This window comes from Pipra filicauda, unplaced genomic scaffold (genome assembly GCF_003945595.2).
Source record: "Pipra filicauda isolate LSUMZ 115617 unplaced genomic scaffold, ASM394559v2 scaffold2_size9829703_pilon, whole genome shotgun sequence".
NCBI lineage: Eukaryota > Metazoa > Chordata > Aves > Passeriformes > Pipridae > Pipra > Pipra filicauda.
In genome coordinates, this window is record NW_024104421.1 from 7,683,809 (window position 1) to 7,711,200 (window position 27,392).

At 40.1% G+C, this 27,392-nt stretch overlaps 2 protein-coding genes across 6 annotated transcripts in view; both read left to right on the plus strand.

Annotated features, from left to right (window-relative positions):
* Positions 1 to 13,714, plus strand: part of KDM7A (lysine demethylase 7A) — a 69,303-nt gene extending 55,589 nt beyond the window's left edge. Inside the window, exons 16-20 of one of the 2 annotated variants that reach the window (XM_027743816.2) lie at positions 1,306 to 1,454; positions 1,592 to 1,800; positions 3,940 to 4,025; positions 5,022 to 5,298; positions 6,027 to 13,714. In XM_027743816.2, coding sequence (XP_027599617.1) covers positions 1,306 to 1,454; positions 1,592 to 1,800; positions 3,940 to 4,025; positions 5,022 to 5,298; positions 6,027 to 6,121 — 816 coding nt within the window. In that variant the 3' untranslated portion in view covers positions 6,122 to 13,714. The remainder of the gene's footprint in view (positions 1 to 1,305; positions 1,455 to 1,591; positions 1,801 to 3,939; positions 4,026 to 5,021; positions 5,299 to 6,026) is intronic. The other variant, XM_027743817.2, reaches the window with a different exon arrangement.
* Positions 7,861 to 27,392, plus strand: part of LOC113999964 (cystine/glutamate transporter-like) — a 40,611-nt gene continuing 21,079 nt past the window's right edge. For 3 of the 4 annotated variants that reach the window (XM_039383136.1, XM_039383141.1, XM_039383142.1), the window contains exons 1-4: positions 7,861 to 7,926; positions 20,902 to 21,040; positions 25,618 to 25,775; positions 26,288 to 26,446. The gene's annotated coding sequence lies outside the window, so the exon portion shown is untranslated. Of the gene's footprint in view, positions 7,927 to 20,101; positions 20,158 to 20,901; positions 21,041 to 25,617; positions 25,776 to 26,287; positions 26,447 to 27,392 lie in introns of those variants that run through there. The other variant, XM_039383137.1, reaches the window with a different exon arrangement.

A 27,392-nucleotide genomic window follows, 5' to 3' on the forward strand; every position in this document is an offset into this window, starting at 1 on the left:
GTTTCCTTTTCTAAGACACAGAATCATTAATTACTCAAATGTGATATATCTCATCTTCCCAGGAGAATGTAGCCAGTTTTGGATGACTTTGTAAATGAGTGAATGTTTTATATTAATGCTATTTACTCTCTTAGTTCTTCCCATACTCTTCTGCTTTTTAATTTCTAATATCTAATGGAATAATTTTTCTGCATGTTTGAATTTATCTTTTGTAATAACATATCCAAAATGAACTCTCTCAGTAGCTCCTGTAAATCCTTTAATGTTGTTACATTGTGCTGAAGATGATCTTAGCAAAACAACACCTTTTTTATTATTAACATTGAATCATAGTTATAATTTAATTGCCCATTGGTGTCACTTTCTAAGTGTCAAAGATTAACAAGCTGCTCTTGTGAATGAAACTATTGAAACTATTGTATAAAAATATCCCTTGGTGGTGCAATGCACTTAATTCATGCCAGTTCCGTTTTTGTTGATAGTGGTGTCAGTCTTGAAGGATCAGAACATATCCATGTTCCGATCTTCCACTTTCAACACTTTTTTATTGAGTGTCATGCATATTCCTTGGCTTGAAAAAAACACTGTAATGTTCTCTGTACTTGTTGAAAATAGATTAGTCTGAATTACCAAGATGGAACATATGTATGGTAGCCCTTGCTTCATGTAAAGGCATATTGAGTCACATATGGTTGCTCCACCTTTGAGAAGCTCTTACCCGTACAAGCTGTAATCTCAGCAGGAGCTGAAAAGCTCTTTCATTCATGAAATGAAGGCTGTCCCACTGTAAGAGAGACAACAGCTGTTGTGTCTCTGTTCCTGCTGTGCTCTGGATTTACCTGAGAGCTTCTGTCGTTCATTAGAGAGATGGTGCTGCTGCAAGTTAGATTTGTGAGAACAGGAACCAGAAGCGGTTATTTGGGGCAGAATGTGTCCTGTTATATGTAACATGCATCAGTTCTGACTGCTGCTTGGAAGCACACTTCTGGGTTTTTTTCCTCTACCTTGAATTAGTGCTCTCTTGAAAGAGAATACAATGATTTGTATATGGTTTAATATTTGTGGTGGTTTGTAAGAACGTGGATTTTGGAAACGCTTTTTATACTGGAACATGTCCTCACCAGTATTACAAAATTTGGATGTATAGCATCTCAGTTGCTTTATTCAAATCAACTGCATTCTGAATACTATATATGTGAAAAAGTTAGACCTGAAAGCTTTTGAGTTATTCACTTATAAATTAAGGTAGTGTCTCCATTTAGGGGGTCTGGTGACCATTCTGCATTCTGTTTCCTCTTGTTTCAGCAGAAGGATTCCTCCACAGAGGAGTCAGAAAGCTCAGGTGATGAAGAGAAGCAGGAAGTAACATCAAATTTCAAAGAGGAATCTAAGGTCATGAGAGACCTTTGTCAAAATACCCAGAAGCCATCCAGAAATGAAACTCCCAGTAAAAAGTAAGCACATTGTGGGCATTTTTTATAAACTGTTAGACCTTTTCACGTATATTTATTGTTCTACCTTATACCAATGTAAAACTCAGTCCTTCAGAGGATTCTGTTTTGAACTGCTTACTACTCCTTTATTTTTCTAGGGAATGTCCTACCTCGACAAGTACAGAAGAAGAAGCTATTCAGGGCATGCTTTCTATGGCAGGATTGCACTATACTACATGTTTACCAGGTCATACTCAAAGCACAGACTGCACAAATAAAAGAACCTCTCTTCAGGAACACAGAAGCTACGCCAGGAGTCGGCATAAAGACAGACAGCCATCTCAGAGCCACAAAACAATAGAATGTGGTAGGTATCTGAACTAATGACACTGTTGCTCTCTGCTTTTGGACAGAGTGCTCAGCATAAGCACTTAAATTTACATTTTTAGATTTGTAGTCTTTATATTAGTAGTTTTTAATCAGACTGACGTTTAAAGCTGTGTTCTTTGGTTTTGTTTGTTGTTGGTTTTTTCTAGTAAAAAATAAGTGTTACTTCTGAAAACTGGGACAAACTTAGCTTGTCATCAGAAAACCCCTTCTAAATATTTCCATCTAAAAGTTTTGTGGCATCCTTATAAGACTGGCAAAGTTTTGGCTTTGCCAAATGTAATCTCTTTCAGAAAAGACAGAACCTTCATGGTTGCAGCTTTCATAACAACTGTGTTGCTTAGATATCCTTAGGAATCTGCTTGGTGATTTTTCATGTGTCTTTGGAAGGCATATTTGGCTTTACTCCTGAAATTCTGCAATGAATACAGTGCATTAAAAGAGGAGAATTCAGAGGTCATTTTTTTTGTCAGTGGCATTTTGATGTCTGTGGAAAGCAAACATCTGTTAAATGCATTTTGGGAATGCAAGACAGGAGAACATTAACACTAATCCCCTCAAAGGAATCAAAATCACTTATTGGAACAGAGAAAAAGTCATAATTTGTGAACATTCTTTGCTTGAGAGAGAAATGGAAGAGGATTATAGCTTTGCTGATGTGAAACAAATAGAACCCCACCAGCAAGCACAGTGCTGATTCAAAGAACTGATAGTATGTTGATATTTGTTTACCTAGATAACAGGAAAGCCTAATGTGATATCATGGACTGTGTTCTGGTAACTGAAGCTCTAGGTCGTTCAAACCCACCAAATAAACAAACAAACAAACAAACAAACCTACAACCAGCAGGAAAAAAAATCCAACCCAAACCTAGCTAGCAAACCACACAGACACATACAGTGTCTGTCCACCTTTTTAACTTCATGAAAGTCATAAGATTCAGGTTTCCAGATTGTGATGGGTTGACTCAGGCCAGCAGCTAAGCACCCACACAGCCTTTTGTTCTCTCCCCCACCCACCACTGTGGAATGGGGAAGGGAGTAGAAATAGCAAAAGTGATAAGATTAATGGATTGATATAAAGACAATTTAGTAAATGAAGAAAGGAGAAAAGGAACAAGTGGTGTAAAGGCAGTCACTCACTACCTTCTTCAAGCAAATTGATGCTCAGTGAGTCTCTGGTCAGGGGCTGCCTTCGACTGCCTTTCCACAAGCCTCTTCCTCTACCCCAATTGTTATTGCCAAGCATAACATTCTATGTCTATTCTGTGGTATGGAATATTCCTTTGGCCAATACAGGTCTGCTGTCCTGGCTATGTCCCTTCCCAATCTCTTGCCTACTCCTATCTTACTTATTGCAGTGAGCAAAGGAGCAAAGGAGAAAGTTGTGACACTGTGCAAGCACTACTCAGCAACAGTCAGAAGTTTGGTGTGTTATGAACACTGGCTCAGCCACAAATTTACAACACAGCATTATATGGACTGTTAGGAAAAAAATCTGTTCCAGTCAGAGCCACTACATGTGTCAAACTACACGGGTGAAGATGAAACTGTGCTTGTTAGCTAGCAGGTTTCATAAAACCTTTCAGTCTCTCCAAATGCAAATTGAATTGGTGTCTTGGGATACCCTTAATTTTACAAGTTAACTGTATTGTAAATGTATTTTCAATGCAGACACTTCTTTTATAGGCCTATCAGCACAGTTCTTCCTTATATTGCACCTGAATAACACATCAGTGCTTAGAAAAAATACGGTCAATAATACCTGAAAACGAAATGTCCATTGTTCTATGAGCTTCTCATGATACAAAGTCATGGTAGAAAACTGCAGTTTTAACAAAGAAAGTAGGCTGTCTTCAACATCAGGGCTTTGAAATTTGAACGATTATATTTGTCTGACCTTCTTACTGTGGTGTATTGATCCTTATTTAGGTTTATTTATGCTGTGAGGTTTTTTTCCCAATTTAGTGTGTAGAACCAAGCAGCTGTAAATTTTAATTTGTATTCAGGAAATATTTTCCATTGGGTTTTCCTTTCTTTCTTGTTTTGTTTTTAAAGTCACTCAAATGTATTCTTAATTATTGATTTTAAAATTTAGGCTTGTTGAACTTCTCTTTAGGTAGGTCTGTGAAGGAAGAGGAAAGAGACTTGGGAACTTCAGCATGGACTAGACACCTAAATGAAGCTTCAAGGATTACCCCTCAGGTAAAGCAGTGCTTTAAACATTTTGAACTCATTTTTGTAGGAGAAGAGATCACGAAGGTGTAAGTACAGAAAGCACAGTAGACAGGTCTTTCCACACTGCATATCTGATGATAGATACTTCTGGTTCTGGTAACTGGGTATTATATTTTTGTCATGCTTTTTTTCATTGTTGTTGTTTAGTTTTTTTTTGCTTTCAAATTCTCTTCTTCCTTACTGGCTAGTATGAAGATGTTCAGGGCAGTATCTTGAAAAATCAAAAATACTTTATTCAAAAAGCATGAATTTACATTCAGTCTAACTGGGGAAGCACTTTATTATTATTATTCCCAACCAGAGCTTAAGAACAAGTGTAATATGTTGATAGTATTTGTAATAAAGATACTTGCTTAGGAAATTGGTACTGCCAAAATGATACAACCTTTCAACAGCCAACAGGTAGGAATATTCTTATTTTCTGATTTCCAGATGGAATCCAGCAAAGAATGATAGGTTGTGTTTCTGACAATCTGAACTTTTTTAGTATTTCTAAACTTGTCTGTATTAGAAGTATTAGAATAATTAATGAAATAGAACAAAGTTGCAAAATTGCAACTATTAAATAACACTGTTTTTTTAACTGCATGCTTTCTAGTGTTTGCTTGGTAAGAATATGTAACTACATGGTACTCGTTAATTCCCGATTTAGCATTTGTTGTCTTATCAGCTGAATATTGAAACTAGATTACCTGGTTACATATACATATATTATACATATTATACAGTGGTATATGTAATTAACCTGTAGTGTTGCCCTTAAATGCATATGGAAAAAATTGCACAGAGACTATGTTGTATGTTATTTTTAAGAGGTATCTATGATGGAATCATAAAGTGTTCAGATACTAGTGGAACTAAAATATCTTTTCCAAAGACACAAATTAGAATTACAAAAACTGGAGTGAACCTGTAGCCAGAAGGTACTAACCTCTACATTTTTTCTTCTCATTTCCATACTAGGACGCAAATAAAACTCAAAAATATATCAAGAAAGAGGGTACATCAGAAGCCAATTATAAGGTTCAGGAAAACAGAAGCATAGTCCACAACAACAGCTTGAGTTTTCAGCATGGCAAATACACACGAGACTCCAGTCTAATTCAAGGAGAATGTCAGCTGAGTGATGGCAGCCTTAGCCCCGACAGGCCGTATGGTGAAACGTCCTTGTCTGTACCACTTCATCCAACAAAGAGGCCAGCATCAAACCCACCCCCTATCAGCAACCAGGCAACAAAAGGTAATGGTTATCTTCATCCTCTTGCCAGGGGAGGGGGAGAAAAAGACTAGGAAAAGGAGCTGGTAAACATCAAAAAGAGCTGTTAGATGCAGAAACTGAGTAAAGGACAGGATTAGACCTTGAGGAAAAATACAAAGTGAGCATACTGTGGACACTTAGATTTTGGCACAGAATGTGTGAAGGTGAATTAAGAGTGATCTAACTGGCTGTGTGGCCAGATGAAGCTTTCATAGTTGCAATTGCACAGGATATTTCTTATGCATTTATTACAGGGAACAGACACAACTATTCTCTGAAACACTGACCTGAATCAGATTTCCTTATCAAAGTGAAGGTTTAAAAATTCTGACACTTCAGAAATAGTCCGATGAGCATACTATTTAGTGTTCAGTTTCTAGTTTATATTCTATAACTTAAGGGAATAACTTGTGTAAAATTCAGGAAGCTCAGTTTAAGTTCTCTCCTACTACACCCGCTGCCTATTACAGACTAGAAAGGTTTGTAAATAATATAATCATTTTATTTATGAGAATGCTAGCCAGAGTTTAGGAAAAACGGTTCCTGGTTATTTTTCCAATTCTGATTCCCTGCTTGTTTGTTTGTTTTTGAAACTGATTTGGGTGAGAATTTTGCCTGCTTCAGCTTGAACCCTGCGTTTCATCGTTGTTCCACAACGACTAAAGCTTGTTCTGAAGTTCCTGATTAAAGCACTTGATTTCATTTTTCAGGCAAACGTCCAAAGAAAGGAATGGCAACTGCTAAACAGCGCCTTGGGAAGATCTTGAAGCTGAACCGGAATGGCCATGCACGCTTCTTTGTTTAATGTAGCTGCTACTTCTACTACTGCTGTCTTTCCTACACAGACCAGTACTGAGGTCGACAGAGCCTGGAGCTGCTGTTAGTCCTCTGCTTGAAGCAGACTTGCATGTACCATCTAAAACACTGCCTGATGAACAAAAACGAGAAAGAGAAAGAAAAAAAGAAAAAAAAAACCACAAAAAAACCCAACCCAATGCTGCATTTTCACTGTGCCACACCTGCTCAGCAATAACCATACGGGAACGGGGAAATCTTCAGAGAGACATGGACTGTGAGAAATAGTCTCTCATCAGGGCTTGAATATCATTTGTTGCTGGTAGTTTCTGACCTAATTAATGAGGGGAAGATGATGAAGGTGGTTTATCAATAATTTATTTCTGATAGATTTTCACAACTTTTAAATTCATTTAAAAAAACTATTTATTTGGAAGACTTTTTCTGTGGGGGTTATTAATTTAGATTTAATAATGTGAAAGTTTTAAATTGTTTTGATAATGTGTGTTTGGTGCAGTGGAGAGCCACATTAATTGTGATTAGTCTGGACTCCTAAATTTGATATTCAGGTTATAGTCTTAAATAGGGGTGAGATGCATTAATAATTATTTTTTAAATTAAGGCATATGGAATCTTATTTTTTTTTCCTGCTTTTTGTAAGCTATTGGCTGGGCTTCTGTTGACTTGCAAGTTGCATATTCTCTGCAAGCTTGTTTATTTTTTGACCTGTCCTCTTTATTATCAGATTTATTTATTTAATGGACTAGAAGAGACTCCTAAAGACAGAAGAATCTTCTTATGTCAGTCTAGTAGCTAGCTTGTTTTAAACTGCACCTCTTTCCTCCAAAATTGAGTGCATACTACTCCTCCTGATGATCTCTCTGTGATGATTTTCTTCTGTGAAAAAGGTCCCTGAAATTGTATTTGTACAAGTTATTTAAGAGTTGGTACAGAGGAGGAAAACCCAATATATCTTTTTGGAGGAACGGGGACATCAGTTAGGATAAATGTTTCTTCAGAACAGTTACTCTGAAATAACTCGTAAGACATACGTTGCAGTCATAAGATTTGGCATATTACTTAATGTAGCATGGAAGAAGCATTAAAATGTTATTATTGTTCTTTAAACACATTTTACTGAAGAGTCAGGAAAGCAGGAGAATGTGCGTTGCTTTCAAAGCTGGGTGAGACAGCCAATTAAAAGTCTTAACTGGTGCATATATAAGCATTTAAGTAGCTTACTGGTATCAGAATGATCATTTGTGTCAGGCTTCTTACAGAGCTGATAACAAATGCCCTTTCTGAATTATTGTAAATAATTTTGATTTAAAATTTGTATTTTTCTGTAATATAAAATTAAATATTTAACTTTTGAGGGACGGGGATGAAGGGGAATACCTTTACTTGATTCTGGAAAAAGGGCATTTTGTAGGGTCCAGCCAAAATGTAGACGTTAATATGCTAGTGACAACAATGTTGTTGGTTGGTTAGGGGGTTTTTTGGTTATTAAGAGTAAAGATACTCCTGTGTCACTGTCCAAGTCATCAAATTGATTTAACTTTCCACACCAGTTTTTCCTTCCTCCATATTCTATACTGGAATAATTTTCTCTTGTTGTAGTTTAAAAGCAAAACTCAGTTTTACTTTCCAGAGTATTTGTGCAGAGTTATTTTTGTTTAGGCTAGATTATGAATGCCTGTAGAAATTTATGAAAATAGTTCTGATGTCAGGTGTTTTTAATTGTTGCAGGATCAAAACCAGTTAGCACTATCCTGTTTCTAAATGGAGAAGCATCAAAATATAATGCAACTGCAAGTAAGTCAGGTAGCTTTCACAGCTTTACTTCATCTAGAGCTTGAAAATTACAGGAGTGTTTTTTGCAGCCCAACTTTTACATTATATTGACTTGGCTTGTTTTGTGACTTGTATGGGTGACCTTTTTTTACTTTTTTGTTGTTTGCTAATTAATGTTTCACAAAAGCATTTTTTCAGTCTTTTAAATTTTTTATTCTTGTTTAATTTAAAACAAGTTCTCAACCTCTATAATATTGGGAATGGAGGTAAAAAAGGATTTCTAAGAAGTAGAAGATAAGCTAAGAGGTACTCTAAGGGTGCTGAAAATTACTATAAGGAGTTGTGATTCTCAGGTGCTATGATTTCCATAAGGAAATAGTTAAAAGAGAATATTTTAACTATCTTCTAATACGTTCTCACCAAAGTCAGTCAAAGAAAGAAATTGTTGTCAATATTAGTTAAAATTATATATCCATATGAATTTTCTCTGTGTTTAAACTTGAGCAAATGCCTGCCAGGCTTTGGAAGCTGTTTTAGCTTTAGCATATTGAACCAAACTGTTTCCTTCCTGCTAGCTGAACAATTTCTAATAATAGAAAATTCCAGTTTAGAGCAGCAATCAGATTCAGAGCGGAATGAAGAATGAGTTCTCTCTCCTTAAAGGCAGATTTTTATCTGAAGTAAATGTATGCCAGAATAGAATCTGGAGTAAGGAATTTTAAAATATGGAGTATGCTTTCTTGTACATGTGACTGGCTTATACAGAGACTCTTTTTTGACCATCCACATTATTTATCTGTACCTTACTGTTGGAACATAGATATGGCTGGACCCATATATATTATTTCTTCTTGGTTTTATTCTTTCTTTTACTCTGCTTTCTACCTTTTTTTTTCCAAGTGGCTCTCCACTGTCATGAATTTATGTAATAGTCTCTTCACAGGCTGTCAACAGGCAGAGGTTCATTCGCATTTTCTTCAGATAATCCATGCTTCCAGCAGAATTTAAATCTGATGTTCCACCTTAGAACAAGTAATTTAAGAGAAATTGCCATGATGAGCAGTATTAAAAAAAAGAAAAAAAAAGAAAAAAAAAAAGAAAAACAACAAAGGGGGAAAAAGAAGTCTCCTGGTAGCTTATGAAGAGGATGTGGTAACCTCACTTGTTTTGTGTACTTGTTTGTAGGGATATTTTTATTGTGTTCTAGATGAAATCACTTCTGCACCAATCTTTCTGTAGATGGACTGAACCTTGTGTTGTTGTAGTGGAGAGAAATACCCCAGTTTTCTTCCTTGCTGTCACACTTGGAGTAGAAGAGGGAGGGAGTAGGGAACACTGGCTGAATGACAGAGAATCAAGCCAGCTATGGTAGTTCGTTTTCAAGGATAATCTTCTTTGAAAAGTCAGGGAACTTGGATTTGGCATAATTTTTTTTTTTTTTTGTAGACAGAACAATAGGAAATGAAATATTGTAGGGGTTTTCCCAGTCTCTTAAGTTCTCTTATTCCTACAATGGAAAAAAAAAGAAACAAACAGGAAAATGGAAAGACCACCTAGAAACTATATCAAAGACTCTTCCAGCAACTTTCCCTTTTCTTCTCCTACTATACTTGCTAATAAACCCTGGCTACAGGGTAGCCTTTGTTGACCTCTGAGGTAGATTACCTATGCAACCTGTAATACTCTACATTAATTCATTCTTCAAGAGAATTTTGAAAGGGTTAGATGTTGAGAGTTAAAACTGTTGTTTTCTGATCACATGGGAGGCTTTGGGGGTTTTGATTTTTATTTTTTTTGGTGGTTGAAGTGCTTGTGTTACCTTTGGTAGAGATGTAAGAGAACACAGTGTCATTATAACATTTTCCACGCTTCAGCTTTCCCTAGGCTTTGCTATAAGGCATAAGCTACTTTCATTCACAAGGCCATTAAGTTGTAAATGTTGAAAATTTTTGCAGGATTTCAAAGCCAGAGCTGATGAGAATCTGGCCAACCCCCTTTTTGGTAGTTGTGGAGACTAAGCAGAACTGAAACTAGAATGACCCGGTAACTAGTGCCCTATTTAGGCTCCACATGCCCACCTATCTCTTCATACTCCCACCATGACCCCAAATCTTGTGTCTTTCCAGAGAGTCATTCACGTAATACTTCCAGACCATTAAAAGCTGTTTATAGTTCTGGGGTTGAGTGATCCCAGAGCTACTCTTTCACAGAAGAAATACAAATGGAACCGAGGGCCTTACTATTTGTCGTTAAACAAGATTAAAAGCTGCAACATCCATTTTTCCACAAAATAAACCCAACAAAAAAACCCCTGGTAACCCTCTTTGTGGGAGCCTATGAGTGATAAGTCATGCAGTGGATGGGAAATAAAAGTAGCACTGATAAGGAAATGCATATTCTTCGTAGGCTGCATTTCTGTTTGGAAAAAAAAGACTTTTTCTACTTTTAATATAAATTAAGCCATAAGAGTTTCATGCTGTGGGAAGGGAATGAAAGGGATCACTTTAAGAGATTATATTGATATGTATTGTCACTTCTGCTGGGAAATGTCTATTGCTGCCAATGCTTGGGTGAATTTTTTTTTTTTTTAAAAAACATGGAATTTGAAAAAAAAAAGGGGCTAGTTCTTGGCTATATTTACTAGTTTTGTAGTAATGTTTTGCTGGCCCATTTGTCTTTTCCTCTCCTTTTTCTACTCTCATAGTCTAATTTCTATCTTTCCTTCTTAATGTTTCTGAAAATATTAGCTTGTCTGCTCAGTAGGGATCGGTGTATGTGTGTCTTCCTTTTTACAGAAACGCACTACTGTGTTAAGTATTTGGCTGGGAAATGGGATGCTGCAGCTTTAAGAGCATTTTTTTCAATTCATAACAGTATTTCCCATCCTCTTTTGCCTGCAGGCAGGGAAAGTGTATGTACAGTATTTATTTTGTTTTGATTTTACTTTAAATTTGTAAGTTTCTATAAGTAGTTCATATTGATTATTCTAGGGGAAGATAAGTGGCTTTGTTTAAATTTGTATTTGATATTCATAGTTTCCACTTTCTGTACTTTAAAATACTGAAATTAAAAAATTGTATTGCTTATGTTTTGATTTTAGCACTCTAAAGCGTTTAATTTCTTCAGACTTCTGCTTTTTTGCTTCAGTGTAAATAGAGTAAAGTGTACAGAATATCGTGAGGAGAAGAATGCTTTTCTAGGCCCAATCTCTGTGCCCTTTACTTGTCACAATTTAAAGAAGAAATTTTGTGGAGAAATGTGAGGGAATATTCTCATACTGTTTTTTAAAATTTATTCAAAGTGCAAATTTTCATTTCAATCCAAGTATGTTATAGGGCAACTGAATGCATTTTGTGAAGATGTCTATAGTCTTCTTGAATCCTAATATAAAAAGGAGGTGGAAGTTTTTGTGATTCATCATATTATCAGATCCAGATCTATAAGAAGAGTGTCAAATGGTATTTACATGTTTTTGCTCTTGGTTTTTGTTCAGGTTTGTCTCATGCTACTGATGACTGACTCATCTCTTGATTTATTTTTTTCTTTTTTTGTTCATTTTCCTTTAAGTGTGTGCAGTTTCTGGAAGAAGAGCTTTCTCTTTCACACTTTCACATGCTTAGACATACTTGCTTTTATCCTGGATGACTTCTCTGCTGATTTCTCCTACCACATGTCATCTTCTGGTTTATAGTTGTCGGTGCTCCCTATTTTGACTCCGTATGGCAGTGCAGTGTTTGCATGTGGGTGCTCTACTTGGGGGTAATGGAAGCATTACTGTCTCACACTACAGCTTTGTGTAATGCGTTTTCTTCTGCATGTAGTGCTCAGTGCTACTGAACTGCTTCAGTGCTGTGATGATGCTTAGATTCCAATGGTGGTCATTTTATGGGAGCCTGAGATAAATGACATGGCAATGGCATTGGAAGAACCAGGTGCCAAAAGGTGTTTAATGGGAGAACCCTGTTCAGCTGTTCAAGTTTCCTTTTTAGCTTGGCTTCTAGTTTACAGAGAATTTAAGGTTGACTGTAATGAGAAGGAGATCTGTTGATTGACCAGGACTTCATTGTGCCAGCTGCTTTACAGACAAAGGACAAGAATGCTGACCTCATCAAACCATGTACTGCTTAATGAAGCAGTTTTAAAAAACTGAACAAACTAGAAAGTTTTGTGGCCTAAAGTTTAAAACATGGTAGTGTTGTAGAGTTTAGAAGCAGAAACTTCTGTGCTTTTTCAAAAGCAAATTTCATAATGGTGTAAGAAATCACGAGGAAAAATCATGAATCAAGTACGGGTGTTGAAGATGAAACATTTATATGTCCAGAAATCTGTTCCCATTGTATTTTGACATGTCTTTACATCTTTTAAATTAATGAGTTAAAACTGATTTTAAATTTGGTTAGCCCAAGATTTGCCAAAGATCTGAAAGAGCTGTTTGTCTGTCAGAGCAACTATGTCTTTTGAAAAGGTTTTAATCACTGTGATTGAAGAGCAATGCTACAACCTATGCATATCCATCAGACAGACTCATCTGGATTTGTCACACTGAACTCACTGCTCATACTAATGTTTTGGTCTTAAAGTGATAGACTTTAAAAAGCTCCTCAGTGGGCCACAAATACAAGTTTCATACCCATCTAAAAACCTACATCAGCACCTTTACTATTTGTCCTTTTGTTTTTCGCCAGCTACACTTCAGAGATTTTTTCTGTGACTGCTGTTTAGAGACTAATAGGATAATACACTGGAAAACATGAAATATCTCAAGTGCTGCTTTAAATGCTACTGGATAGTCTTCAGCAGCTGGAGATGTATTTCCATTAAGAGTCAGAGTTTCTGGTTGTCTGCTTTTCTGTTTGTGGAGGATGGGAAATACTTACCTGGATTGTTCTTTCCTAAGGGAAAGATGGATTTTAAAGATTTCAAGGCTACCAAATGTGACAAAAAGAATTGAATTTCTAAAGTCAGGGAATGGACAAGATACTCCTCTTGGTATCTGAAGACTAAAGTTACTGGTTTTGGTTTTTAATCAACAGTATTCTATTACATTTTAGGTAAAGTACCCCCTTGTAAAGTGCCTACAGACTTGATTTTCTGTCCATTTCGTGAAGTTCAACTCTTTCTCTAGAGGGTTTGTCCTGACCTCCTTAAGTTGTGAAACTTTTGTGCTGGTGGCTCTTTAGTTAACACATTCAACCAAACCTTTTCCAGTTTGTTTTGTTTAGATAGAACTTTGGATTGATGATGGAAACCTGACTAGAAGCATGAATATGTGGAAGTCAATCATGCGGAGTGTTGGTTTCTATAGAAACTTATTTTTTTCTCTGTCTAGAAGTAATTGTCCTGGGAACCCCTGAAATTACGCTTTTAGTGCTGGTAAGTAATGCCAACTGTCTCAAGGCAAAAGTTAATGAGGACTGAAACTGTAAAACCAGAATGTTATTGTTCCTCCTTCTGATATGACCAGGATTGTTAAACACCTTTGTTTCTACAATGATCAATGACTAAAGATTTTTTACCTGCAGAAAAAACAGCTGGTGATCAAGACAGTGAATGAAATCTGTCGTTGCCAGAGCTCATAGTTTTCCACCTAACAGCTGGCTACTGGGACAGTTTGCTTTGTCTAGACTAAAGTCTGATTTCTCTGAAGCCAATTATATTCAGTCTTTAGAATACTGCAAATTTTTGAAGAATTGTGTTTGGCTTAATAGATCTATTTATCTGTACTGCTTCTGCTGTATTTGCTTTGGTCTTGGAAAAAAATACTCTACTTTGGAACATATAAGCCAACTAAAAGAACAGTATACAAAGAGTCTGCTTGTTTGTGATGCTTTGCCCTGAAGTTTATTTCTCGTAAGAAATGTTTTGCTGCAATGACTGTGAGTAAAGTTCCCACCCATACTTGGAGAATGTGATATGTATCTGGAAGAAGCATTTGCCCATGAATTGTACACCTTGGTGATAAGTCATAAAGATACAAGTCAGCTTTTTGTTCTGGTTCAGATAAAAGTCAACAAAACTCTCACATCAACTGCTACTCTGGTCTCCTAAAATAGGATCTGGGCTATGGAAATGTGGTTTAACTTGGTGGCAACTTCAGGCTAGTATTAATTTGAAAAAGATACTAAATCATGTACTTCCTTCTTAAGTTGTTGATTTCGTGTTACAAAGGTTTTTTTTTTTTTTTTTTACTTTTTTATAAAAGGTCCTCAAATAGCTCCATTACAGGTCTGGCCCAGTAAGGATTTTCCTGTACTCAACCAGCACTTGTAGAAATAGTTTTAAATTCCATCATGAAATAGTTACTGAACAGAGCTGTTCCCATGTGTAGAAGTGCCTCTCCTCAAGAGGCAGCTGACCTCTGTGTTCCCACTGAGTGGCACCTATCGAAGGAGAGCATTCATAGGGTATTTCCCGTGCCAGCTGCCCTGAAAGTGGTATCAGAACTGGGTGACTCAGATGTGGTTCCTCATCGAGAGGAACCGTTTTGCTTCCAAGTCCGTCCATGTTCAGCTCAGGTCCACTGGGAGGGGGGACATAAATCTGTGAGCTGTGCAGCTCATCAAAATGAGTTGATCATATTGCAAAGACTGCTGGACAGCTGTGCCTGTCGTAAAATAAGTGCCACAAGTGAGGTTGAATTGCCATAGTCTTAGGAGGGAGGCCAAGCATTAAATGGGACATGGCATGTGAAGGATTGCTTTCTCCCCAGGCTTTTGCAGCCACTCAGAGAAAGGTATTAGTGAGATGCTTTGGGAAAATGTGAAAACACTGTATAGCATACCTCTTCTGGTGCTACAAGAAATTAACTTAGTCACTGTTTCTGCATTTTCTTCAATATTAAGAGGGTTTCACTTAAGGTTTGTACAGAAAGCTGAAAGATATTTTATGCACCCTACAGTCTCCTTATGAGTGAGGTTTATAAGAGGAAGTGATTTGTAGTAGGAAACCTGACATGTTTGAAGAGTGGGAATTAATGTGCACCACTCATGGTTCACATGTAAGACATTTCTTCTCCACACAAACTTTTTGTACTCACAATACAGGGCCACTGCTATGCACTGGTGTCTTATAGACTGTTTTCAGTTATGTTGCCATTGGTTTTCTGTTGCCTCTTATCTCAAATAATTTTGAACAATATAGAATGTCAGCTACCAAACTCCAATAACATTATTATTATTATTGCTGTAGCTATGATTTAAAGAATTTCTTCATTAATTTTTTTATGGCACATTTCGATTGACAATGAAATAGTGCTGTCAATACTCTCAAAATACTTTATTTAAATTCTTTTCTACTTGGTTGGGACATTCAGACGTTTCTGATTTTTTTTTTTTTTTGCACTGATGCTAACTCTTACTATATTTTAGAATTCATGACTTGAAGAAAAAGCTGAGTTATCGTTCTGTGCTAGACTTGTGGTTCACTGAAAAGGACTCTTAAAAGATTAGGAACAACACAAAAAGAAATCACTGATCTGTTAAACATTTTGTGGAGCCTGTACCTCCAGTCATTAGGTAAAGCACTAAAGCACAGGTTATAGTGTATAGATGCCATGTTGACCAATCAGATCAAAATGTACTTAGTGGTGGAAAACAGAAGGGAAACCATATATATAAAATGAAGTAATTTTTTCTCAATTAGCTACAGGAATACTAGATCTTTTACTGTTTCACTTTCATGGTGGAGTTGCGCTGAATGGGCTTAATACCTGAAAGACTAAGGTAATAGAAATCACTGGGCCAAAATAGGGTTGATTTCCAGTTGATTTCCAGCTGGAACCACCGTGGTTTTCCTTTTCTAAGGAATAATCTGCTTAGATTTGCACACCTTGGCTACCTTTAATTTCTGACCAGTTCAGATACTGATGGTGCATATAATGATTTTGGTGAGGGTAGAGTTAATGCCTCAGCTGATGTAGTGACATATCTTTAAATATGTATCTGTGCTTCTAAGGCTTTTCAGGGGATGCTCTGGTTTGCTCTTTTGAGATCCTTGATCAAGACTTAAGATCATTCAGAACTCTCAGAACTTTTTCTAGACTACTTTGGGAAGGAGGTAGGATGACTCTCTGCTGCCTGGGAGTTGCTTTCCCCTGTGCAGGAATTTATTTAGGGGGAAGGCTTTGGACTGTGCTGCTATATCTTAACCTTTATTTTGCTAATATGATAAGGGCCTCTGGGGTGTACTGGTGAGGGAAAGAAGCAGCAAGGGCAGAGTAATTGTCCAGTCAGCAGATTATTCAAACCCTGCCAGCCCATGTGGTGAAAAGGATGGAAGGGATGAGACCCCCAAAGATGTCCCTGCTTTTCCCTGTGTGGGGGGATAACCAACAGCCAGACTAAGGTCTGACCAGTCTCACCAGGCCATCCTAGAGGATGGCTCCCATCCCTAGGCACTGCCCACTGGGGACTGCATCCAGACAGGGAAGGATTCCTTGGTGTTTTCCTAATTCAGCGGCCTCTTCCTGTCCTTTGCATGGATGTCAGGTTTGGAGAGGTTAAGCATGTTTCTGTGATAAAAATGACAGAAAATAACATGGAGTTAGTTATCCAAGCTGGTACCTGGAATGATGTGTGCAACCCCTGGGGGTCAGCTTGAGTTTTTTGTATTTTGAAGTAATATTTAAATCTTACTTTGCCATATCAGTCTTTCACTTACACTACTGGCATAATATGGAATGAACCTCTCAATTTTGCAATTTTGGAAAGGTTCTTTCTGAACCATTGTCATTTTGGTTGTTTCATTCTTCCTTACCTTGAATGAAATTGCATAGAATCTAGCTTTGTCCAATGTTCCAGCCACCTAATAATGTAGCAGCTTTGGCTGGAAAGCCAAGTTAGCACTGAATCATCAGTGTTTCAGTCACTGCAGTAACAGGATGGAAGGACATTGAATAGACACATTTCCTTTTCTATAAAAACATCTGAACCGAACATCTAAACCATGTGACCTCTTGGAGAATTGTTTAAGATCTCTGGATCCCTCTTCTTGAATTTCTTTATCAGCTGCTCGGAAGATTGGGGTATAATGGATGCAAATTCTAGCTGATTTTGCAAAGGATCTGAACTGGAGGATATTTACTGACTCTTCAAATTTTTTTCTTTTTATCTGTTTAACTTCTCTCATGTTTTGGCTTGTATACTGTTGCAGCCAAGTTTGATGCAAGTTAAAAATCACAAGTCTGAAAAGCATTAAATGGATTATTTCTACAGATTTTTAGTTTTTGTAGCTGAAGGCTACACTGGGCATTTTAGGGATCTATATTGATTTTTACTTTTTCTCCACTTAGTTTTTTGTGTATGCTTTCAGTGTTTCTGCATTGAAATACTGAGTCCTTTTCATTCATGTGATTTTGTATGGAAGCTTTCTCTGGCCTTCCGTTCTGCATTTTTCAAATTCTCTGTATCTTTGGGGACATTTCTTAGTGCAGCTCTTGTTAGTTGATTTTCCTGTCTCCTCAAATGATGTTGGTATCTTAAGGTGCTAATTAATGATGCAGCGTGAGCCCCAAGGTTGCCATTCCTGTGAACAGCTGGTAAAACTCAACAGCCCAAAGGGCTTTCAAATCAACACAATCAAGATCATCATCAATAGCATCAATAGCTGGGAAATTAAAAGGTGTAACAGTAAAATTTACAAAAACAGACTTTTCTCTCCTGGAGATGTTATGACAAGGAACTTTTAGATCACTTTCAAACATAGGACCTGCATCACTATTATTTTGTAAGGTATCTTAGAGGTGTGCAGAGGAAAAGACATATTTCTGTGTATGTGTAATGCATCTCATTTAATCCATGCTTTTCCCAGAAGTGAGGATTGACTGCTGAGGTAATTACTGTCTGCACAAGAATGCAGTCTGCCACAGAGCCAGGCTGTGCCTCTGATCTCTGGTGTAATCCACTTCTCTCTCTGTGTGACAGTACCTGAGCAAAAACTAGGTTTTGGAAGCCCATGGTTTGCACCTCTTATGTGGAATAAGTAACAGTGATCATGAAGAAGGGAGAAAAAAAGGAAGAGATGCTGAAGATTGCAGGAAAAACAACCCCTCTGATGTTAGATCAGCTATCGAACAATTCTGTGCCAAGTCATCAGAAGAATATCCTGGACAAAACATTTCTAGAAAGAGTCTTTCTAATCTGAGATGTTGAGTTTAACAGCTCTGACATGAGACATCTTGGCTTTGTACTGAAGATGGGCAGGATTAATGCTGGTCTGGTAGCACACCCTGAGGAAGACTGTCTGATGCCTCGTCCTAAAAACTTCCCAGTATGTCAAGTCAGTTTTTGACAATAAGGCTCTGAGCAAAGGGAGATCTGATGCCAACATTGTTTCTGTTACCTGGCTAGTAGAGTGTGTATAATGAATTAATATAATTTCATTTATGCATTTATTTACATATTCATATATTTAAATAACTTGTTGTTAAAAGAAATCAGAAGATGCTCTGCAATGCCATAATATCATATTCTAATGGCTAGCCAGAAAGGGAGTGGAGACCATTGCTAGCGACAATCTCTGCAAAAACTATTGTATTGTTTTCTTTCCTCCCTGCTGTTTCACTTGGGCGTTACTGCTTGTTCTTTGTGATGTCTCTTTTCTGGGATGGCAGCTGTTGGATGCTGGATGCTCGTGCAGTGCTTAACAAACTGACTTGGTTAACATCTTGAGACAGGATTACCTATAATTTATCTTTCTGTAATATTTTTACCCATGCTATTTGAGTAGAATAGAATTTCCCATTCTATCCATTCCATCCCAATCTCAGAAGGTGACAGGGATAACTCCTTCCTCTTTCCCTCTTCCTGCCCTGCAGACTCAGCATGGAGAATGCTTCAACGGGCATAAATATTTAGGAAGGGTGTATTTCATTGGCTGTGGATCATACAAGAGTGGAAACTGCAGCAAACGAAGTTATTTCTTCTGCTAGGAATAAAATGTGAAACTCTTGATTTTTATGGAAAAAAATAAACATGAGGGATAAGGATGTGTTCATTCCCTTTACCCACATCTGCAAGCACTGAGGAATGAAAGCCTTTACATCACTCACAGAATATATGGTTTACTTTATGTTTCCAGTTTCTTCTCTTTTAAACTCAAGAAACACATAGTGTCAGAAAGCTGTATTTTTATTTTTGAGCTCGAAACACAGGGAAGTTAATACAGTATTCCTGACCACCAGGAGGAGCTCATGACACAGCCTGCAGCGTTAGCCTTCTCCCCGCGAGCTTGTCAGAATTTCTCCAAAGAAGGAACTTAAAATCCAAGCAGTGTGGGGGCAGCCATCCCCTTGCAGCTGTCAGTGCTGGCATTTGACATGGACAAAATAAAACTACACCTGGAAAAGGCGAAACGACCCAAAACAGGGAACAGGTGGGACAACATGCCATCATGGGCAGATGCCATGGGAGGTGAGAGAATGTAATGATTCATCATATTGTGAATAGCCTCTTATACAGGGAATTCCAGCATTAAACTTCACTTCCAAAATCTCTCTTTTTCCTCTTTGTAAAAAAACAAGCCAAGATGGCATAAAGATCAGCTGGCAGCCAGAAGAGGGGAGTGTTCACATGGTACAGCACTTTTTAACATTTTAGTAAAGCTCTTTATAGGCAGGTTAGTAATGCCACTCTGCTCACTAGTGTGAATGTTCCCAGCTATTCAAGGGCAGCAGAACAAATTTGTAAGTTAAAGGATGGTAGTTTTTATTATGGAAGTGATGCTTGATTTCACAAAGCGCAGAGCTTCACCTTGCAGCTGCTAAAGTTTCCTTTGTTCAGGGCAAAGCAGGAGAGAGCCATGAGCATTGAAATTGCTGGGAAAAGTATTGTAAAAAGTTTCTGTAAAACTGCAGGATGGATGAGAAGAACCCACTGTCTGTCACATCTGTTCTGCTTTCTGTCTGTTTTTGTACTCGTTTTAAAATCCAGTATTTAACGTTGCCTCAGGACTAACCAGTTCCCTTTTCACTGAGGCAAGAGACTAATGTCTGTAGCTCAGTGACTGTGGGCACCTTTCTTCTTGGTGAAATAAATTAATACTGAACAGAGTCTTTTTATCATAGCCATGCTCTTATCAGACCATCTCCCTTTATATTGCTTCCTTCCCCAGCCATTGTGGAAACAGACATCCTGCCCAAGGCATCGAAATCCGCAATCTGCTGCTTCTTCTATGGAGCCTCTGGACTTTTGCCAACAGCCCCTTGAGGTGGTCCCAGATGTGATTGCTTTTTCTGTGCTACCCTGAAAATATCCGGTAAAAACAAAGGGCTGCACTCACCCCAGTTACTGCTTTGGAGGCCAGCACTTCCTCTGCTGTCAGGGATGTACAGTGGGAGATGTTAGGCATGATGTACCCCAGAGAAACCATGGCTAAAACGGCAGGGTCACAGTCAAAGGGATATTCCTACAATAGAATAAAGCCAATCTTTTTATTGCATCTCTCAGCTGGTCCTCAAGTTTGCCTCCAGTTCCCATGAACCCGGGAGATGTGTCTGGGTTGTCTTTCCCACAGCATTCTTCTTCAGGGAAAATGCTAATTCCTTGCACCTACGTCGTGTGTGAAAGGAGATCAGGTTTTAATACTGCTTTTCTTCAGGGGAAAAAAAAGCAAACAACTCTGTTTTTATTTCAAAGTAATTTGGACTTAAATTGCAAAACAGCCAATGCCTTAAAATAAACCCAAAATGTTTTTTTGACTGACTTGATAGCTTTTTCGGGTGAAAGCTGAGGGAGAGAGGAGGGAAGTGGAAATACCAGCTCACAACAGTTTTTGTGGCTTGGATTTGTAGGGGCTTTTTGTTTCTTTGGTAGGCTTGATAATTTTCAGTAGTCCTGTCTGTCAGAAACCCAACACTGTAGTCCTGGATGTTACTGTAGGTGGCTGAAGATACCCATGAGGAGTCATGGGGATGAAGGTAGAGCAAAGGCATCTTGCTGTTTCCTTGAGTAATGTCTTGTAACCTTCTGCTTTTTTCTTGTTTCTTTGATCTCCCTGCAGCTTCCCTGCTCTGATGTAAGTTGCCTGACTCCCAGAGTTCCCACAGAGTTCCATGGACATTTGTGCATGCAGTAAAACATTCAGAAGGGTTTTAGACCAGTCATCAGTTTTTAGGCATTCACTCATTGAGGGAGGACAGGTGAGAATCCAATGTGATTTCTTGTGTGAGTTTGTTCTTGTTGGTTAAAGGCATTACTTGAGTGTCACAGGAAAGAAAAAGTTCAAATGTCTGTTGGGATTAATCTTGCAATCTTTCTGCCACTAAAATGAAAAGATTAGAGGAAAGTCAAAGAAGAGAAGAAAAAAAATGGATCCCAATGAAATCTACATATACCGTAATTCAACAACTCTAGAAGGCCACATGTGGTTCAGCTGGGCTGAGAAATTGTTATAATTGAAGGCATTTTATTGCTACTTTATATTACAAAAAACCTCTACTCTGCAGCTTATTTTCCTAATTGGAAGTACTTTGAGTTGATGTTGCACTTTTCACTTGGGGTTTGAAATGTCTTTTGGAAGAATCTTTATGTAGACCCTGAAATGACTATGGCTTTTTAGGGCTGCACTAATTGAGTTATTCTCCCTCACATCTTCTCACCAGTCTGCAGGTAAATCCAGCCAACTTTCTGAGATTCAACTCATGGCTGTCCTCAGGGCCATGTGGTAAATTTATGTCAAGTTGGGGTTGTGTGGTCATGTGCAATATGGCCTTCGGGTTTATTTCCAGAAACAGAAGTGTATCTCTGTGGCATGTGTTCTGTTAAATATTGACCTTCTATCAACAGTGTTAGAGGTAAGGAATCTCCCTGGAAAAATCAACCCCTGAGGATTTGCATGGTGTTTCTATGGCAGGAGCACAATTTTTTTAGTTTGTTTAAGGAAATTGGGGCAGAGGGGCATTTTGAGGTGTCTCTTCATACAAGGCAGGAACATCACTTCAACAAAGCACAAGGGCTGATACTCAGTCCTTTGCAAAGCAAGACTGATAAAGCAAAGCACCTTAGTGACTGAAAGTCTGAAATCCATTGTAAACAGTGCCTGCCTATTTGTTGTTACTCTCCAGAAATGCCCTGACGTTACTAACTTGCAGATGGGCTTTTCTTAACACTAAGTGCTGTGCCAGCTCCAGCCAGAAACATAGTACCCTCTGTAAGCAAACATTCCAAAATAAAAGGTCAGAGGTGGCTTGTAAAGGGTCAGTGAGCTTAAGCCCACAGCATGATGCAACCTGCCACAGGAGAGGAAAATACAAAACTAAATACGATGATCCATGAAAAACTGGTGATAACATCTAAATGGATGTGTAGACAAGAAGTATGTAAGTATATTTGTGCATTTGCAAGCACAGTGGCAACACAAGACCAGTCTACAATGCTTCCACGTGGCACGGTCTTGACTTTCTTGTGTGAGAAGGAACACTGTAAAATGCTCTTAGGTGGGACTTGTAGCTGTCCCCCTACCTATCACATGAGCTGACTGCTAGTCAAGGAGAGCCCATGTCAGCTGATGGCAAGGGTGGGTCTCAAAGGGCTGACCCATGATCAATTCATCCGTAGCCAGGCTCCTCTCATTGCCTTGTCCTCCTCATGGAGGTCTTGTGTCTGAGATTGCTGATGGCTGCACCCTGTCAATGGTAGGAGAGAGGACGTCTCTCAGTGAATGTTCAGGATGATTTGTATTATAGAGCTGAGCTGTGTGGGCCATCAGGTGCACTGTGCTCCCAGGGCGATTGATTATGCTGAATTTCTCTTTGTCTTTTTATTTGGCAGATGTAATTCTAAAGGCAAGTATCAGTCTGATAATTGAGAGCTGTAATCTCTTTATCCCGCAGGAAAGAAAACAAATGGACCCTCTCTACCCATTTATTCCTCAGCACTTCTGCCAAGGCTTCAGTGAAGAAACCAAGTGTGTGGGTGGGAGCTTGCCCTGTCTTTCATACATGTGTGTTACCAAGACCACAACAAAGGAGAGATGTGCTATTGCCTAGTGTAATAGAAGTAGTGTTGTGCTAAAGACACTAAAAGAAGCTGACTGCAGGGCAGGGACCTCTGCCTGCACCCCCAGCTCCCCAGCTTGGCAACCCGAGAGTTGGCTGTGGTTAGTTCATTTCCAGGAAAGAGGCTGATGCTATTGACCCTGAGCTATTATTTGCCTAATGAAATACAGGGAACTGAGGTGTGGGGGCTAGATGTGAGGATCTGAGGCTTGCTGTTTTTCCTCCCTACTTCCCTGGAAGAGTTTTGCAAGAATGCCTCAGCACTGCCAGAACACTGGTGTTGATGGCTGGTAGAAATGTCCCTGCTTCAGGGGTGTCATACCCTGAAATATTCAGTTTCTGTCTGCAGCCCTTACAGATGGAAACCATGTGGCTGGAACTTTCCTACCTGACAGAGGAGCCACGGTCTTACTACTCCAAGAACTCTTGCAGCAGGATGGTGTTTTGCCAGGTGCCCTCAGCCATCTTTTAATGGTTCTAGGCAGCCCCTCATGTCTGGGGTTCTGCCTATGATGCTGAGCTGTCACCTCATCTTTGCGGACCAAGCAGAGCATCCTGACCATTTTTACAGGATTGTGTGACTTGGAGCATTCTACTTTAGCAGGCACCAGGAAGGTATGGCCCTGACAATGTCCTGCCCCCTAGGGGTACTGCAAGGATTTGGCCTTGGGAGCAGCCTGACCTCAGCCTGTGCTGCTGGGCCAGGTGGGCTCTGCCTGAGCTGCTTGCTCCATCAGCCATTGTCACGGAAGGCGGAGGGAGGCAGGTCATGTATCAAGCTGATTTCTGGATAGCGCGGAGTCTTTGTCTGTCAGAAAGCCCAAATGGATTTGCAGATCACAAAGAAAATGCCGTCTGCCTTATTACTGAGCTGCAATCTGTTCTTGCTCAACCCCCCCAGTTATATTCCCCACCAGGGATTCATTGTTCCTTTTCAATCTGATGTTTTAATCTCCGATTCCCCCCGTCTTTACCCCTGTTGTTTCCCTTTCCAGAGCTGCTGCTCTTACTTGTGTCTCCCCTGCCCTTGCCAGCTGGAGTGAGACACTTGCAGAGTGTCTCACTCAGAAGTACCTTTAGCTGCCCATCCCTGCTAGCTGCCAAAAGAGAGGAGCTGGCAGGCATGGGCTATGGGGTTTTCAGGAGAACCAAAATCTAGGGGGGCCATTGCATCTGTGTTTATCCTAAGTCCTGTGTAAGACAACTTGCACCAAAGCAAAACAAGGAAGGAGAATATACATATTTGCATTGCTGTTGCATGCACAGAGCTTGGCCAAGGTCCGTGCTACCTTTGTGCTCAACAAGTTCTTGCTCTGGAGAATCTACAGGAAAGCAGGAAATAAAATGGCCCTGGCTGCTTGCTCTGCAGAGACAAACGGTGGCAGCTGAAAACAAAGCCTTTAGTGACAGGGCCATCTTTCCCTGCAGGTGGAAGCTGTCTGGGAGAAGGGACAGAGGTGTACTGCATTTGAAGAGCTCCCAGAAAAGCCTGACAATTACATATTTCAGAACATGTATGCTCTTAGATGAACAACCAAAATATTTAAGCCTAAGGCAGCTAGTGATGTGGTACAGCAGGGACATACTGTTTATGCCTGAGTGCCAAATCTACACCCCTCCTCTGTGTTCCCATGTCTACGGCGTGTGCTGTACAAGAAGTCCTTTCTCTCCCAGAAAGGGACGTGTTTCCTGTGGTTTGTCCTCTGGTGCTTATTTTTTAGCTTTTCCCGCTGAGAGGACACAAACCTCCAGTGATGCCATCAGCTGAAAGTGAGCGAGCAGCTGCGGCAAGCCTGTGTCCCCCCAAGATTGTCCGTGCTGGCTCCGCAGCCCCGGCGGCGCGTGCCAGGCGTTGTGCAGCTGCAGGGCTCGGTGCCAGTGGTGTGGTCGCTGCCTGTGCCGCAGAAAGCCTGATTCAGCAGCAAAATCCTCGAGCTGTCTCCGAGCCCTCCTGGAAAAACCATCTGCAGGCATCCCACTTGGGTGGAAACATCCAGTGCTGGATGTGCTTGCTGGCTTGCTCCGTGTTCCACGCGTCGTGCGACTCCCTGGGGATGGAACAGCCCCCAAAGGCTTCACCTCGAGCATCCCAGCTCCTTGCTACTTGAGGGTGTGAACAAAGCACAGGGGTTTGTGCTGTTCTTTCCTTCCTTGCCCAAAGGTCTTAACCTGAAGCCTGTTGAAACCTGTGGACAGACTCTTGTTGGCTTTCCCATGTCTCGGGGCTGAAATTACTGCTTGCTTCTCTGTCAGCTACACACATGTATAGCATTCTGCTGGCACCTTTTAAAATTACATTTCTCAGGATAAACCAGAAAGAATATAGGGGAGGAAGAGGGGAAAAGAACACAATAAACTCTTTCCTTCATCTAAAACAGCAGTAGGTGGCTGGGGAGGGTTGAGATAGTTAAAGGAATTGCCAGAACTTAATGGTCTCATATCCTCTGTACCTGCTGCTGAGGAGTCATGTGTTAAGTAGAACCAGTTAAATGCATCTGGGCTAATCTCTTAATGCTGCTCCTACTGTCTTCTTGCCGTTGATCTGCAGGATATGTTGCATCTTCTTTCTGGATGTTCTTTATGAAAGTACAGCAAGATGTGTTTTGCATGTCAGTACAGTTGCACAAGGTATATATGGCCCATTGATCTGGGGCTTTGATCTGGATGTTTGCTCTGGAATGGTAACTTTTTCTCGGCTTTTTGCATTAAACTTTTGTTAGGATGCCTGTCAGATGGTAGCCAAAGAGACACTGGGAAAGGAGAGGGTGATTGTTTGACAACCTTGGCCATGGTGGATGAATCCAGTGAGCAACAATGACCACCACCTCGCTCTTGATTTGTCTCTGTGTCTCTCCAAGGCTCAGCACCAGTGGGCCAGGTCAGCTGTAAGCAGGGGCTATGCTGGGGTGGAAGGTGGGTTGGCAGGGGCTGGCAGCTCCTTGTGGTGGTGGTGGTGAGGTCTGGGGATGCTCAGCATCACTGCTGGTTAAAAGTAAGGACTCTTGGTGGCCCAGAGGTCCAATTCTGAACAGGACTGAGGAGTATTCCTGACATCTAGTTAACTCATTCCAGCTGATCGTGCTTCAGTCCCAAGCTTTGACAAGCACAGAAGCCCAAACTGTGGCCAGAGGCCCTGTGTCCCTTTGTGTGGCAGGGGAGACCCACATGGTTCACCAGCACTGTGACAGAGAACAAGGGCTTGGCCCCAGCTGTGCAGTTGCTCCCCTTGGAAGTGTTTTTTCTGTTTTTGGAAGCAGCACCTCAGCTGATGCAGATTGTGCTGGTCCCAGTGACACGTGGAGGCTGTTACATGCTTACATCAATCACAGCATGCCAGTTTATTTTCTTTCTCCTTAGCTGTAATTATTTTTCATAATTACATTTGAGCAGCAACATCAGTCTGGGATTTGTACAGATGTCCTGAATTCTGCCATGTTCTCACTCATATGAGGCACCTCAAAAACCACTGATGCCCCATAGAGGATCCCGCACGGCAGCCAGCATTGCTGACAGTGCCACAGCCTCTGCCAGAGCAGTGATCTTCCTCAGGTAAACAGTCTCCTTGTTCCCCCTTCTATCTGGTAAGCAGTAGCTGCCCTGAACAGTCGTCCCACTCTTGTCTTACATGGCAAGTCAGCTGGGGACAGAAACAGCAGAGGTTTGAACTGCTGGTGCAGGTGCAGCAAGTACTCCCAAGATGGAGCTGTGTGAAGAGGCCAGGGACTTAGGGGTATTCTGGTTGGTATTGTTTTATGGCATCCAGGAGAGGAGCTGAATTCAGATTTTCCATATTAAGGATGGTGACTCCTTGGTACTGGCCAGAGTGAGCCCAAATCCCAGTGCCTTGTATGGCTGTGGCCCAATCCTGTAACAGTAAATCCTTCCTTCCTCTCTCCACACATATTCTGCATCTGTGCTGAGCCACAGTGACAAGGAAAACACATGGTGTTTCTTCCTTTGTATGGCCTGCAGCAGAGCCTTGGTGAGCTGCCCTGGCCCAGAGCTCAGTGTTGTGCACAAAGAAAACCTCCTCCTGAGATACCCCACAGTGCTCAGATTTGTCTCTGTAGCAGGAGACGAGGTGACCTCTGTTTCAACATGAATAATCGCAATTGTAGTTCCTGCCCTTCCAATGATGCAGGTCTTTATTAGAGCTGACTGGGGTCTGTAACCTCTGCTGGCTGCAGGTTCTCCCAGCTGCCGGCGTGCTGTGTGAAGTGCTGTTTGTTCTTCCTTCTATTCATGCTAACCTTACCTGCCATGAATGATGCAATCGTGCGGACAAGATCATAGGGAGGTTCAAAGTCCAGGATGGAAAAAGGAGAGAGAGAAAAAAAAAAGAGCCAAAAATAGAGCTCCCAAGGCTAGAGGTCATTTGGGTGTGGGGCTCGGGGGATATCACAGGCATGCTGGAGCGCATACTGGGGCCTCCAGATTGGAAGGGAACATCCACTTGGTGCCTTTCACTTGCCTGTAGCTCTCTGTGCTTAAGCCA